The following is a 13,728-nucleotide window of genomic DNA, read 5'->3' as shown; positions in this document are numbered from 1 at the left end:
TTGCAAAAGTTAACACATGAATGAATGCCTCAGTGTAACATTTCCTTGCACCAAGATGTTCTGCTGTTGAGAGAGCTTTGCAGTCATCAGCTCACTGCAGAGTCAGGGTCGGATCTCCAGTGCTCTCCAAGGCAGCAGGGTTCCCCACCAGGCCTGTATTACACATAAGAGGATGTGAATATTTCACTCTTTTATCCCCAGACTCTACTAACCGCGACTCCCTTGACATGATTGAACGGTGCATATGCCTGGTGTGTCTGGACAGCCCAAGCGGGGTGGAACTCAATGATACAAACATGGCACTGCAACTGCTGCATGGGGGAGGCTACCATAAAAATGGGGCCAATCGTTGGTATGACAAACCTATGCAGGTAAAAACCTTATAGTACGATGATATTACTTGCACGTGGAAAGCACTCCAGTTGCCCTTGTGGTAGGGACCACTTAGAATCAAGGAGGAGAAAGAGGGGAAGGTGGCGTCAGCATCTGCCAAGGCAGGGTTGGTGTGAACAGCACTGTTCCTTGCAAGGCAGGGATGCAGATCTACTGCCTTTCTTGCAGTGGGGAGGCTTTCTCCAACACAGGTATGCTTTCACCTTCCCTGAAGTTGCCCTTTGCACTTGAGGAGGTAGACAGATACACAGATAGGTAAGTATCTGATAAAACCAAACTGAAACAACAGTACCCATTTAATTACACTCAATCAAATGAAATAAAAATGCTGAACTAGCATCCTAGAAAAAAAAAAGAAAAGTACAATAGCTTTCTCTGTTTTCTCACACATTTTCCTGTTGTCCTAGAAATACTACTGCTTATAATTCAGCATGTGTTAAAGTTAGTACGAAGTTCTCACTTAACAGACTGTTTACTCATTTAATGACATCCTTGTTGAGACTTTCCTGAAAGTATTGATTTCTCCAGCCTTCTTCCCAATCAGATTTTGATTGTCATATTTGAAAGTGTTGCACTGTTAAGTTCACATTTTGCAATAGACCCAGGGTGAAGCAATGTATTAATCTCCAACTGCCAACAAAGTTGACACCTCATGAAAAACACTAAAAAAAACCCCTGACTGATACATTGCTTGCACAATGCTTGTTGATCTTGCCCGTATTTAAGAACAGCAACATGAAAAGAGAAACCACTAAACTAATTTCACTTGCGCTTACTTACTGTGCAAATACATTTCAGTAGTCATTCCTGATTTATACCACTGCAAATGACATTATTAGCAGACCCCAGTGCTGTGTTTTTCAAGAACACACCATTTGTCTTTAGTTAGAATCCTGTCATTTGCAGGGCCACCAGTTGAGGTGTTTCAAGTAGATGAGAATAAACAAGATTTTCTTTCTGTTTACTATCAGAAGGTAGCAGAAAGCAATACATTTACATAGTATATGGGAAAGCTGCATCTGCCCAGATTTATTCCGGCCAGAAGTGGTTCAAAGGTGAAGAGAAATTCATAGGGGAAAAAAGATCCCATTTTCTTTCATGCAAATGCAAATTTTGTAGGAAGCCATTCTCACAGTAGGACTTGCTCTTTCTCTCCATATTCTTCTTCAGCTCTGCAGTAAGGCATCAGAAAACATCCCGGTAAACTTTTTGCACCACACACATGGTGAAAACCTCATAGAAATCACAGAGGCAGAATGCATAGTTGTGTGATACAAATGCACAGAGCAAGATGAGTGGGAGAAGTCCAGGAAAAGACACTTCAAAAGAAGTGAGGGGGAAAGTCCAGAAAAAGGATAGGAAACATGTGAGACAAGTTGCAATTTTGTCCTAGACATTTGCTTTGGTTTGAAACACAGAAGTAACCAGCTGCATGGGGGTATCAGAACTGCAGTGCAGCAGGTTAAGTGTCACCACTTGTACCATGTATGTGTAACGAAATCAGGAAAGCAAGCAAGAGGAAAATGAAGAATAGACACCCCAAAAAAGGTAAGGAGGAAGCAGGGCAGTAAAACAAGCCATGAGAAAGCTACCAAATAAGCATGAGCTAGCTCATTTGATATATCTGCAATAAAATGTGATCCTAAGGGACTTCCCAGATACAGAAGTTGCATTGCCCCCCAAATGGGGAAGGAGAACCCTGGCCTGTATTTCTATTAATGGGTTTTCTCTACCAGAAAGCAGATGCTAAATCCTATTTCCAGACTCCAGTGGGAACTGCTAGAATTTACATTCTCGCAGGAATCAGTCTCAAATAGCAGCATGAAAGGGATCCAATGCAATGCTATTCATAGGACAAGAAAATCTCCTGCGATAAGACTGTAAGTCACCCACTAATCTGTAAGTCAAGGAAGTTCCTGATATGAGCAATAAGAAAACAAACGATGTTGTTGTTCTCGTGTGGTTAGGTTGCCAGCCTGGGTAACTTACCCAGAAAATGATTTATTCTCTATCTATCTTACACTTGTTCTTTTCCTTGCTTAGTTTGTGGTAGGAAGAGATGGCATCTGTGGTACCGTGTGTGAACACTCCCCTTTTGATGGCATCGTACTGGTGCAGTGCACTGAACACTTGCTCAAGCACATGTGAGTCACCTTTCAGTACAGCTATTGTACCCACTCCAGCCCTGGGAAGCCTCTGCCAGCCGCAAATTCCCCTTGATGCACAGGGCTGCTAAGACCCATACAGCTCCTGGAAACCAGTCATTTACCTCCTAAAAAAGCAGTGTTTAATAAATTGGTTATTCCTGGGACTGTAATGATTTTTTTTTTCTCACATACTAACAGGAAAGAAAGCTCCAAGAAATTAGTCCGAGCCGATTCAGTGAGTGAGCTTCCTGCTCCACGGAGACTGAGATGGAAATGTTCCCCTGAAATTCAGGCACATTTGGCATCATCAGCAGAAAAACTCCAAAGGTAGAAGAGATGCCTCATTTTTCTCAACAGTGACTGCAAGCTGGGAACTACTCAGCACATTGTGTGCAGGCATGGGTTTCCTCATGAGGGTTCTCCCTGCTCTCCCACTTCTCCTCCTCTTCCCAAGCTGAACATACCTAGCATCTCTTGGCAGGATAGCACCCTCATGGACTGGAGCCACTTCACTGTATTCAGGAATTGTATTACCACTGTTTTTCTTCCATGTAAATATTAGGACAATGAAAGACCACTGGAAAAACTGTTGAGTCTGATTTGCACAGGATGCAAGTCCGCTGTTTTTGTGGATGCACTTTGCAGGTTTGACTTGACTAAAGCCGAAGCCAGGACAATGGGGATACATACATGCGATAGTAAAATACAACTGATTTGAATAACGATTTTAATTCAGGAATGTAATTTGTTTACATCTATGTTGCTCATACAGGGGTTAGTTTTCCAGACTGTAAAAGATTTGCATGATCTTTGGGGGAAGGGGTGGTAATGAGAGATTTTTTTTCCAAATTATTTAATCTCAACACTCAGGCCTGTCATCTCTCTGTAGAGACCGTATTGTCTGCATGACCAGCGGTAAGTATGTCCAGCATGACTGAATTAGACGAGACCTCAAAGTAACTAGAAGCATATGTAAGAGTATGAGAACATCCAGGATGCAGAGTAATACCTTTTTGGTTTTAAATAAAGGTAGTAGTCCTCTAAATTGAAAGGTTGCAAATAGCTTACACCCTTTACCAGGTTTTAAATCCACCCATTTCTCACACTAGCAAATCTCACAGACATTTGTCAAGAACAAAGCAGGCCCTCACTTAGGCTTCAGGAGTGAAAACACTATGGTTAAAAAAAAAAAAAAAAAAAGGTGTTTTACTCGAATAGAATGACCTGAGTGCCACAGCTCCTGCTAAGGCTGCAGATAACAAGCCCAGCCTAGAACCTGCATGAATAAAAGTTACTGACTAGGAACAAGTTACCAAAGGGCAGGACTGTCTGCAGAGCAGGAGCCTGCTCACCTCCAAGTGGGTACAGGCAGGAAATGATCTCTGGGTTTTATTTGCAAATGGAAATGGAACATGAGATTCTTGCATCTCCCCCTGCAGTAACTGCCTCTGCTTGTTTTCCAGGATAGTAAAAAACCTGGACTTTATCGCCTACAAGTTTGAGAACTATGGAAAGGAATTTATTAAGAAACAAAAGATTAGCCCAGATGCCTATATTCAAGTAGCACTTCAGCTGGCATTTTACAGGTAAGGTTAATTCAAATCACAGGAACAAGGCAGCACAAAAGGAGACTTACGATTTGTTTTTTTATGCAAAGGGTCCTTTTTTCCTCGGCACCCAAACAAATGCCTCCTGCATGGAAGTGAGTGATCTTGCATAATGACTGTAGGTCAGACAAGATAGGAATTCCCACTTGGCTCTAAGACAGAATACTCCTTTTCCTCACTCGTTTCCCTCCCCTTGCTCTACCTTCCCATCCCCACATCCCCCTTCCACCACACACCATTCCCAGGCAGTGCCCTCCCTACAGCTGTCCCTGCACTCAGCATAGAGAAGAGGGTGACAGGATGTGGCAGGGAGTGGTAGACAACCCTGCCACCCACAGCAGCAGAAGCAGCTAGGGAATTCAAGTCCCTGGAGCAGAATGCACTCCCTTGCCACTGCAGGTAGGTTGTGAGGAACCGTGACAGTAACGCATAGCTCAACACATACGCATCCCTTGCACTGCAGGGCAAAAAGCGTTGACAGGGAAAAATACTACAGCAGCATATCAGATCAGAGTTCCTACACAGGATAGCAACTACTGCTGCTTCCTTCTTCACAGGCACCTCAAAATTGATAATACCCTCCAATTTCCATGGTGTTATCAAAGTTAAAAGCTCCTTTTTAGGTTGTCAGAACAGCTAATGCTCCAGGCTAGAGATCAGTTGCATGGTTTCCTGCAGAACAGCCTATTTCATAAACAATTCTTTATTGTGTCAAATTAAATCCTGAAGTGGTCTTTACCTAGTCAAAACCAGAGATGCCTATCACATTTTGCATACTCCATTAAGTGCTGTTAAACGTCCATTTGTGTATTCCATTCACCAAATTCCAATAATGACCTGGTCCAAGATTTTCATCTGGATCCCAACCATGATATAAATCCCATGTATGCAGCAAAAACCTTAGGGGACAGTTATGTTCCGAGACTCCTGCTTCAACTGGAAGGCACAGTAGGTGTCTTGAAGCGAGGAACAGGAGCTATATACCTGGACCCAAATCAAACAATAGTCTTCACACTGTTCTGTTTGCTTTTCATTCCAGCTCCATCTCAAATAGCACCCTTTTCCCTTTTTAGTTTTCTATTTTTCTTACACAGTGCATTTTTTCTTGTTTTAAATAAAGTATATTTCAAGGCCATAAGTAAATGATTAATTACACAATTATTTAGTGATGCAGTACAAATAAAACATTCCTTGAGATCTTTCAGTAAATTTTAGTTTTACTAGCCTTGTTTTTACACAGCAAGTCATTTTTTATGGGCAATGCATAACTAAAACGTATACAGCTGTATGCAGCTTCTCATATTAGAAAGGAGTGACCATCCATCTTTTTTAAGCTTCTTATAGAATTCTATCAACATTAAGATGAATACTATGCAAAAAATAAAATCGTGGCTGTAACAATAAAATATACCAAGCCTATATTTCTTTTAGTCTTTATGACTCCTTGAAAATAATTATTCTTCGTTTTTCTTAATTCATTCTCTCAGATGCCATAGGAGACTGGTCCCTACCTACGAAAGTGCTTCCATACGCCGATTTGATGAGGGCAGAGTTGACAATATTAGGTCTGCTACCGCAGAAGCATTCGCTTTTGTGAAAGCAATGACTGATGACAAGACAGCTCTATCGGTATGTTGCCCTGGTTCCCCCTCTGCCTTCTTTGGCAAAACACTAAGCAAATAATACTTTCATGATCCCCAACCTCTCATTTTTAACTGTTAACTGAGAACATGAAGTCATAGGGTAGGGTAGCAGGATTTTGCTTTTTGTGCAGACCATCCATTAAGCTAAATATAAATATTTCCTTATTTTTATTTAAGCACCAAAAGGTGCCTAAAAAGGTGTCAGAGGTGCCTAAGCATGATATTACAAGAAACAAATCATCTGATTTTAGACTTAGTACTGTCTCAGGAATGATCTATCACCATATCCAAATTCAGCTCCCTGGCGAGATCTAGGCTGAACATGCAAAGTTCAGGATCATTATACTGCCACACCAGGGGAATTGCCTCACAGGTCCCCTGCAGCAAAGAGCTCTGCTGCAGACTGCTATGTGTGAAGTGATATAATTCACATGCTTTGCTTTCTGGATAAAGTGGATATGTTCTGGCTGAGCTTTTTGGGTTTAAAGGTATGTTTCTACCAAATAGAGTTAGCTTTAAAGGATCCTCAAGGGGGCTGAACCTTCGTGATGAAAAAACTTCATCACGCTAATAAAACAACTCTCCAAACTGTCCTGACATCATCCTGCAAAAAGAAAAATGTAATTGCCTTTCTTTGAGGCACACCATCTGTTTGCCAGAAGCATGAGTACTGTACACAGTAGATGAGGATGCAAAGAGGTACAGGTGAGAGAGCTGAGACCATAGCTGCACAAACAGCTTTGGCGCACTGTCCCGCCCGCCATCCCTGGAGAGGCTCCCTCAGCATCTCTCTGTGTGCTGCTTCTACCCACTGCACTTCACTGCTGTACAGGGAATTTCCAGGTGGCTGTTCAGATGCAAAACACTGCCATAATATAGATTATTTTGCACAATAAGCCCACTCCAGTGGAAACAGACCACGTGGCTGCTCTACAGAATCTAGCATAGCATTGCTAGAAGTATTGCTAGAAGGAAAATTTGCCCAGAGAAGTGCTCTGTTCCTTCACTGCTTCTTCAGTCTCCTTAAGGTTACCATGACCAGAACTTAGCTCATGATGAACAAGACTCAAATAAGTTCTATGTTAAAATGATAACTCAAAGGAAACCTGAAGTAACTCCCTAGACTGAGTGGGTAATCCAAGGCAGATTATGACCATACTATTGCACATAGTGACTACCATACAGTAGACAAGAAGAGGATGTTATTTGCTATCAGTGTCCTGTCTGACAACATGGTTCTTAATCATATTTCACTAGAAGCTGATATTATATGTGCACACATTCCCCTCCACACTTGGGTGCCCAGGATACCCCCAGCCCCAACACACATTGCTGCAGGCTGACTATACACCTAGGAGGAGCCAACCTGCTCCTAGCACATTATTTTGCCAGATCCTTCTTGTTCCCTCCAACTATCTCTTCCTACCTTCCTTATTCCAACACTTACTGACTTCTGCAGCTCTCCCAAAGCTTCAGAATTTCTCATCATTTTAAACCACCGAAATCTGAGATTGTACCCACCTTTCACTGCATCCTAAACTGTACGGCTTCACACAGGCAAGCAGAAGATTGCCATGCGTGTCTACAGTGAACTCAGTCTCATCTCCCTAATCTTTATATCGCATGCCTTGGCAGTACTGAAGAGGGAGAATAATGGTTTCATTCCCCCTGAAAAACCTGCAATCATAATGCAAACCAATACACTGACAGTTTTCCTGGCTTCTTGTCCACTGAGAGATGCAAAGGACATTTAAACTGATCTGTGAATGTTCTTTCCCACAAACTTTTAGAAATCTTTGTTTTGATGTGAACATCTTTATCTTTCAGTTCAAAACAATACGTATTATTATCACAGTATCATTAGAAACAAAATTCACTTAATACAGCCCTGTTCCAAGGTGATTTCTTTAGACCTACAGATTATCTCGGTATGTGAAGGGGTTAATTTTATTTTTTTGGACAAAGAGATGCATCACTTGGTTTAAGTAGCCTTGAACTCCCCGAAATATTGTTTGTTAATAGCCATTAATCCAAACTAAATTAAAAACTATTTTCTATCTGATGCTAATAAAAATGATCTTCAAATGATAACTTGAACAGTCACCAAAGATTGATCAAGTCGGATTGATTCTCTAGGAGGATAAATATCTCATGCATTTGACACTTGCTGTAAAAGAAGTAGCAACTGACACTGCAGAGATTGCTTGAATAGCTGTAAATTAATCAGATTTAAAGACTGCATTTGGTAATTTATTCTGTATAAGGGAACTAAGGCCTAGCTCTAGCCCTATGAAAAAATAACAGACTCTGTACTTTGAAGGTCCCTGATGGTGGCCTTGAATGGCTTCTAAAATTAATTCTTTGTTCAAAAGATCATTCATCGTCCATAGGAGCTGAAGGTTCCCGTTTATCTGGAGACCCAGTCATTTCTGGCTGTTTCAGGGTCTCCAAAAGTTGTAGCATTGGACTTGATGTACAGCAGGGCAGTACTTCTTAGGAGCGTTCCTGCAATATAAAAGGCTGTCATTTGACAGGAGTCAAAATTTACTGGCTTGTTATCTGAAATGTGAGGAATCTGTGCAGGGTAGAGCAGCCTTGGAAAATTCTAGATGCCCTTTCACACCAGGGAGTAATTTTTTGACTGGCTAGTAAAATATCAGTAATGGCTGTCATTAATACCACTGTCATTGTCTAGATACACCATTGTGGAAAAAATATACTGCCTAGCTGTTCTGAAAACACTGAATTACACTAGGCAATTATTTTCCCTACTTCAAATGGAGCGATTCCATTAGTAGTAATCTACTTCACCAAAATCCACGGAAGGAATCCACAAAAGGAACTGCAAGTCCTTCCTTGACTTTAAACAAACAACCACCAATAAACCTGTTCAACCCTTGCACAACCAGGCACCGTTGCCGATTAGGACATTGAATCCCTATGGCTTTTCATTTATAAATAATACTTACACCTGAACCAGGAGCAAAGGACATTTGAGTACGCTCGCTCTTTGGCTGCTGGTTAATTGATGGAAGATGCTATTTCTTTGAGAATTTATTCAATAACAGATATATTTCCATTCCCCCACCAGGATTCTGAGAAGATGCAGAGATTTAAGGATGCAATTGCAGCTCAAACTAATTACACTATTCTGGTAAGTGGAACACTGCTTTGTCTGAATAAGGACTAGTTAGTTTGTTCTAGAAAATTATGAAGATACAATCATTAACTATTTATGCAACAGAAAATGTAGGCATCTTTGAAGAGAAAAGTACATGCCACGTCACACTTCTGAAAATTTCTAATGACCCAAACACCCTCCAAATAGCCATATTCAACTAACATCACCTTAAAAAAATAATTCCTGGAAAGCAAGATAACAAAATTCTGCATTAGACATCAGTGGCAAGACCGTCATTCTTGGGCATTAGCTCTTTTATATAGAACTGTCACGGAACATGACACTCTGTATTCAACATATTCATGCGGAATGTGCTTCTGCAAAACATTTATGATTTGTATCAGTGTCTTACTTAGGAGTCACAGCCACAAATTAGGACTCCACTAAGCCTGGTGTTGTACAAATTAACAATTAAAAAATGGCCTCCATCTTAAAGAGTTTGTAATCAAAATATAATAAAGGGACTTTTTAATTAAATATTGAAAGGCTTGCAATGGAAAACAGTAGCCTGATGAAATAAGCCTTTATTCTGGGTACTCTGTGATCAACATGAAGTGTTAGCCATGAGGGTAGCCAAGAAAAGTGGCAGTGGGGGTATTCTAATGGGGTACGGCAAGTGGACAGCTGAAAGCCTTATCAGGATGAGAAGTAAGCAAGAATTACAAGCAACCAACTCAACTGCTGTGTAACATGCATGAGAAAAAAATCCAACTGCAAAATCCAGATCCCCCAAGTTTACAGGTATTTAGACCGATAAACTATGATGTTACAGATAAGCTCAAGACAGCTGTTAACACATCAGGAATTCCACACACACAGAGCACCCCTAAAAATAATAATTTATGCATTTTCTTAGGCTTCTCTTCCCTAGCAGAGAGAGGTCCCTATCTGGGACCTGATCCTCAGACTGGCTGGTATTTTGGAAAGTGTACTCTGGTATTCCAAAGTGCCATTTCTAATCAAGGTCATAACAATGAGGGAATGATTCCAGTAAGTTCTCTTTTAAAGACCTGCACATCTAATAAAAGGAAGAGATGCACACACACACACACACACCAGTGAAGAAATCAGTTTAGCATGAAATGCAACTCATTTTCTGTTGATTAAAAATTAGATAATTCAGTCTAGTTAATGCTCTACATCCCACTTGTGCCAAGACAGGCACAGACTTAACCTACAAACAACTTAGTCTAACCACTTATGAAACTAATAAATGTTAACCAGCTATGTTAAGTGAATCTGCTACCTATGGTTTTGCCTCAGACCATTGCCTAACAAACCCACATTGTTGCTCACTGTTTAAATATTCAAGAAATCGTTCACTTCCAGAGGTGGTTTCAAAGGTATACTCAGAGCACTGGAGAGGTGAAGTGTTGCTTTCAGGCAGGATTATTCCCAAGACTGTGAAACAAAGAAGCAGGTGAAAAAAAAAAAACACAACAGGTTTGCGTTTCAAGCGTTGTGCTGGGAACTTGCATCTTAGAGGCTGAGGCTCTGTGTCACCTGTAAAGCAGAGCTGAGTCTTACTTCAGGGCAATTGTGTCACCTGAACCACCTCAGCATAACCTCACCACGAACACAACATACTGTAGGCCTACTAGATCACAACCAATGGAATTTCTGTACAACATCTGTTCAAAATAAAAAGAAAAAATTTTCATAAAATTCCCCCTCCAAGTCATTTCAGATCCTGAAACTCATAAAATTCAACCTCACGTGTAGGTCATGGAAAAATACTAAAATTGAGACCGGAAAATTAACTTATCTTTAAATTTAAAAAGTTCTCCGGGTATTTCTATTCACCAAGTACCCCCTTCTTTCTCAGAATAGCACAATGTAGTTGCTGTGCCTGTAAACTATGGTCAAGACTTACATTGTCTGACTAAATAGTGTGTAACAGGCTGAAATGTAATTGCTCCTAAGAAAAACGAAAAAATCTAGTTCATAAAACAAAAAGCAATTTAATGATTTTATTTCCCCTTGTTAGGGCTTACTAGTAGCATTTCTATCTTAAGTGCGGAGCTCTAAAATTCAATTTAGCACAGTTTTTTCCTATGTGTTGACTCACAGTTTATTTCGTTAGGCTGTCTCGGCCTCTCTTCAGACATGACATTGATCTATGTTGCAAAAATGTCAATTCTAACAACCTTATAAATCTTGTGTGATAGCAAAATATTTGCTTTTATTATCAAGTCAGTTTCCCTCTATGGGAAAAACAGCATAAACATGCCCTGATGTATGCTACTTTTTTGCAAGCTTCCTTTCTCCATCTGGGCTGATGAGCAAATAGCCCCTCTACCAATGAGTGCCTACTCCTTAATAAAACAAACAAGATTATGCACTCCCAAACCCCTGCTTCAAGCATTATTAGCAGGTTAAAATTATTTTCCTCTTAAGAGGAAAAGCAAACTTGTGCTTTTTTTTTTTTTTTTTCCATTTGCCCCTTAAGAGGAAAACCAAGTTTGTACTTGTTTTTAAATCCTGCCTTCTCTCAGGTTGCTACTTTCCCTTGTCACAAGGGGCCCGTGCCACAGGGTTATCGGTTCTACTCCCAGTGTAGTACCACGTCCCTTGTTCAGCATTCTCTTCCTCCATGGCTTCAGCCTGTTACAAGGGGTAAGCTACAGCTCAGTCCTCATAATCAATGCTCCCACCAAGCAGAATAAACCTAGACTGAAGGGTTTTAAATGCACATTTTAATCTGATGCAATTCCTGCCTGATTGGAACAAATTTTGATTGAGTTTTGTAAAGAAACAAAAGTCTGTAACTATCCTGGTCTGCCCATCTCCGATGACTGACTTTTGATCCTGTTAGCTATCTTCCATCACATTTGCTATCAGGGCAAAGACCTTAAAGCCAATGCATTCCTTAAGTCTACAGCATTATGTAGCTGGATAGAGCTGAAACACCCAAGCATATCTAGCTTGCGGTAGAAAGACTTACTGCAGGCTCGGCAATAATTCTTGTAAGCTGGCTAGCTGGCCACCAGCATGGCCCTACTAAAGTTCAGTCACTGCACATGCTGCTGATCACCTCCCCAGACGATCAGGAGAGGAGACTGGGGACACTCAGGAGCAGGGTTTGGGGGCAAGCATAGCTGGTTCTATGCTGGAGATGATGGTGAGCAGAGACACGGGCAAGTAGGATGGCAATTAGATTGCTGCTCCAGGTCTCTTGCTTGTCAGGCACATTATTCTCATTAGTTAAGCCCTCTTTAATTTGATTCTGGCTTCATGGCACCTGGGCTACAGTACCATCTTTACTTACCAAATTTAGTGTTTTCAATTGCCCCATTAGGGCGAGGGCTAAAGTAATGATTGCCCCTGAGATAATCCAGCACAGGGCAGGGGGAAGTGGCCTATTTGGGCAGTGAATTGAATCAAGAAGGCATCTGTGTCCACAACCCCAATCTTCTTAAGTGGTGGGGTATGCTAGTAGATCTGTGATAGATCACTGGCAATTCTATCTGTTATTCTGTGATCACTGTTAAATCTGTTGGAGACATCTACCAGATCTTTGGATACGAGTTCTATGGAATAGCACACGCTTTACCTGCCAGAGAGACCCAGGCAGCAAGGCAATGAAAGATAAATTTGTTTCAATTCAGATCTGTCTTGCTATCTTGAAATACAATCCAAGTGACACACAGGAAATTCCAAAACAAGTTACAGATTTCTAAGTGTCCCATGTGCTCCCTTCAGTGGCTTTGGAAGCCCAGCCCATGATACTTAGCTCTGAGAGATGCCAGATAACATCAGCACATGGTACATCTCAAGACCAGCTCCTTCCTAATTTTTACATCTTCAGAGCACCATATGAATTTCTAGTTACTGATCATCCAAGTACGTACTCAGAGTAATATCTGAACATTACCAGCATTACATCATCCAAACCAAGTTCATCAACTCTGACCAGAAAACAAGGCAGTTACAGCTAAGAAAATATCTCCATACTCAATTAAACGCTGGTATCTTATCATGTCGTACACAGGCTATTACTGGAATGGCAATAGATAATCATCTGCTGGGGCTCAGAGAGGTGGCACGGGAACACTTCAAGGAACTGCCAGAGTTATTTACAGATGAGACATATTTGACAAGTAATCGATTCATCCTTTCAACCAGCCAGGTGAGTTTCTCCTGTTCACTGGTCTTGCTAAGCAAAGGCTAATTCATTTGTGTTCTGCCAGACTTTGTAGCTCACAGTTAAAAAAAAACAAACCACCAAAACCAAAAAACCAAAACAAACTACAACAAAAATCTGTTACCATCAAGAACCATCAAGAAGTCTGCAAAATTCTCCAGATTTTTAATCTAGTTTTGGTTCATCCCACAAAATCAGAACCATAAATACTGAACTTATCACTTCCCTTGCAACATCCCAAACCCCTTCCCAGAAATTCTGGAAATGCACACAAACAAGCTTAGTACAATTCGCATGAGGGCTCAGTGTTTCCTCACTTCCCAAACTATGTATCTTCCCATTCCCTTTCTTCTCATCCTTCCCCTAAGGTGACAGCTCTAGTGTGAATTCTTTACTCCAGTGACAGTACAGCCACAAGCCAGACAGGCTGCCACTCTGAGAAACAAAAGCCAAGAGCCATGAGGAAATTTTACTTTTAAAAGTAGCTGTGTCTGAAATCTTCAAGAGCCTTCAGTTACTCAGTGTAAGACTGCAGCCTGCGCAGGCATGCATCCTGGATTTACAGACATTTACGGATTTTAGTTATTTGCAACCATACTAAGATACTCTAAGA

The 13,728-nt window shown here is 41.0% G+C and overlaps 1 protein-coding gene across 1 annotated transcript in view; it reads left to right on the top strand.

The window, feature by feature from the left end:
• Window positions 1-13,728, top strand: part of CHAT (choline O-acetyltransferase) — a 36,219-nt gene that overhangs the window by 17,469 nt on the left and 5,022 nt on the right. Inside the window, exons 8-14 of the mRNA XM_040607531.1 lie at window positions 202-371; window positions 2,437-2,537; window positions 2,739-2,867; window positions 4,004-4,126; window positions 5,635-5,776; window positions 8,882-8,944; window positions 12,963-13,100. Of these exons, the coding sequence (XP_040463465.1) occupies window positions 202-371; window positions 2,437-2,537; window positions 2,739-2,867; window positions 4,004-4,126; window positions 5,635-5,776; window positions 8,882-8,944; window positions 12,963-13,100 (866 nt within the window). The remainder of the gene's footprint in view (window positions 1-201; window positions 372-2,436; window positions 2,538-2,738; window positions 2,868-4,003; window positions 4,127-5,634; window positions 5,777-8,881; window positions 8,945-12,962; window positions 13,101-13,728) is intronic.

Source organism: Falco naumanni, chromosome 9 (genome assembly GCF_017639655.2).
Source record: "Falco naumanni isolate bFalNau1 chromosome 9, bFalNau1.pat, whole genome shotgun sequence".
NCBI lineage: Eukaryota > Metazoa > Chordata > Aves > Falconiformes > Falconidae > Falco > Falco naumanni.
Note: the sequence above shows the minus strand (reverse complement) of the source record. Positions and strands in the feature narration are given on the sequence as shown.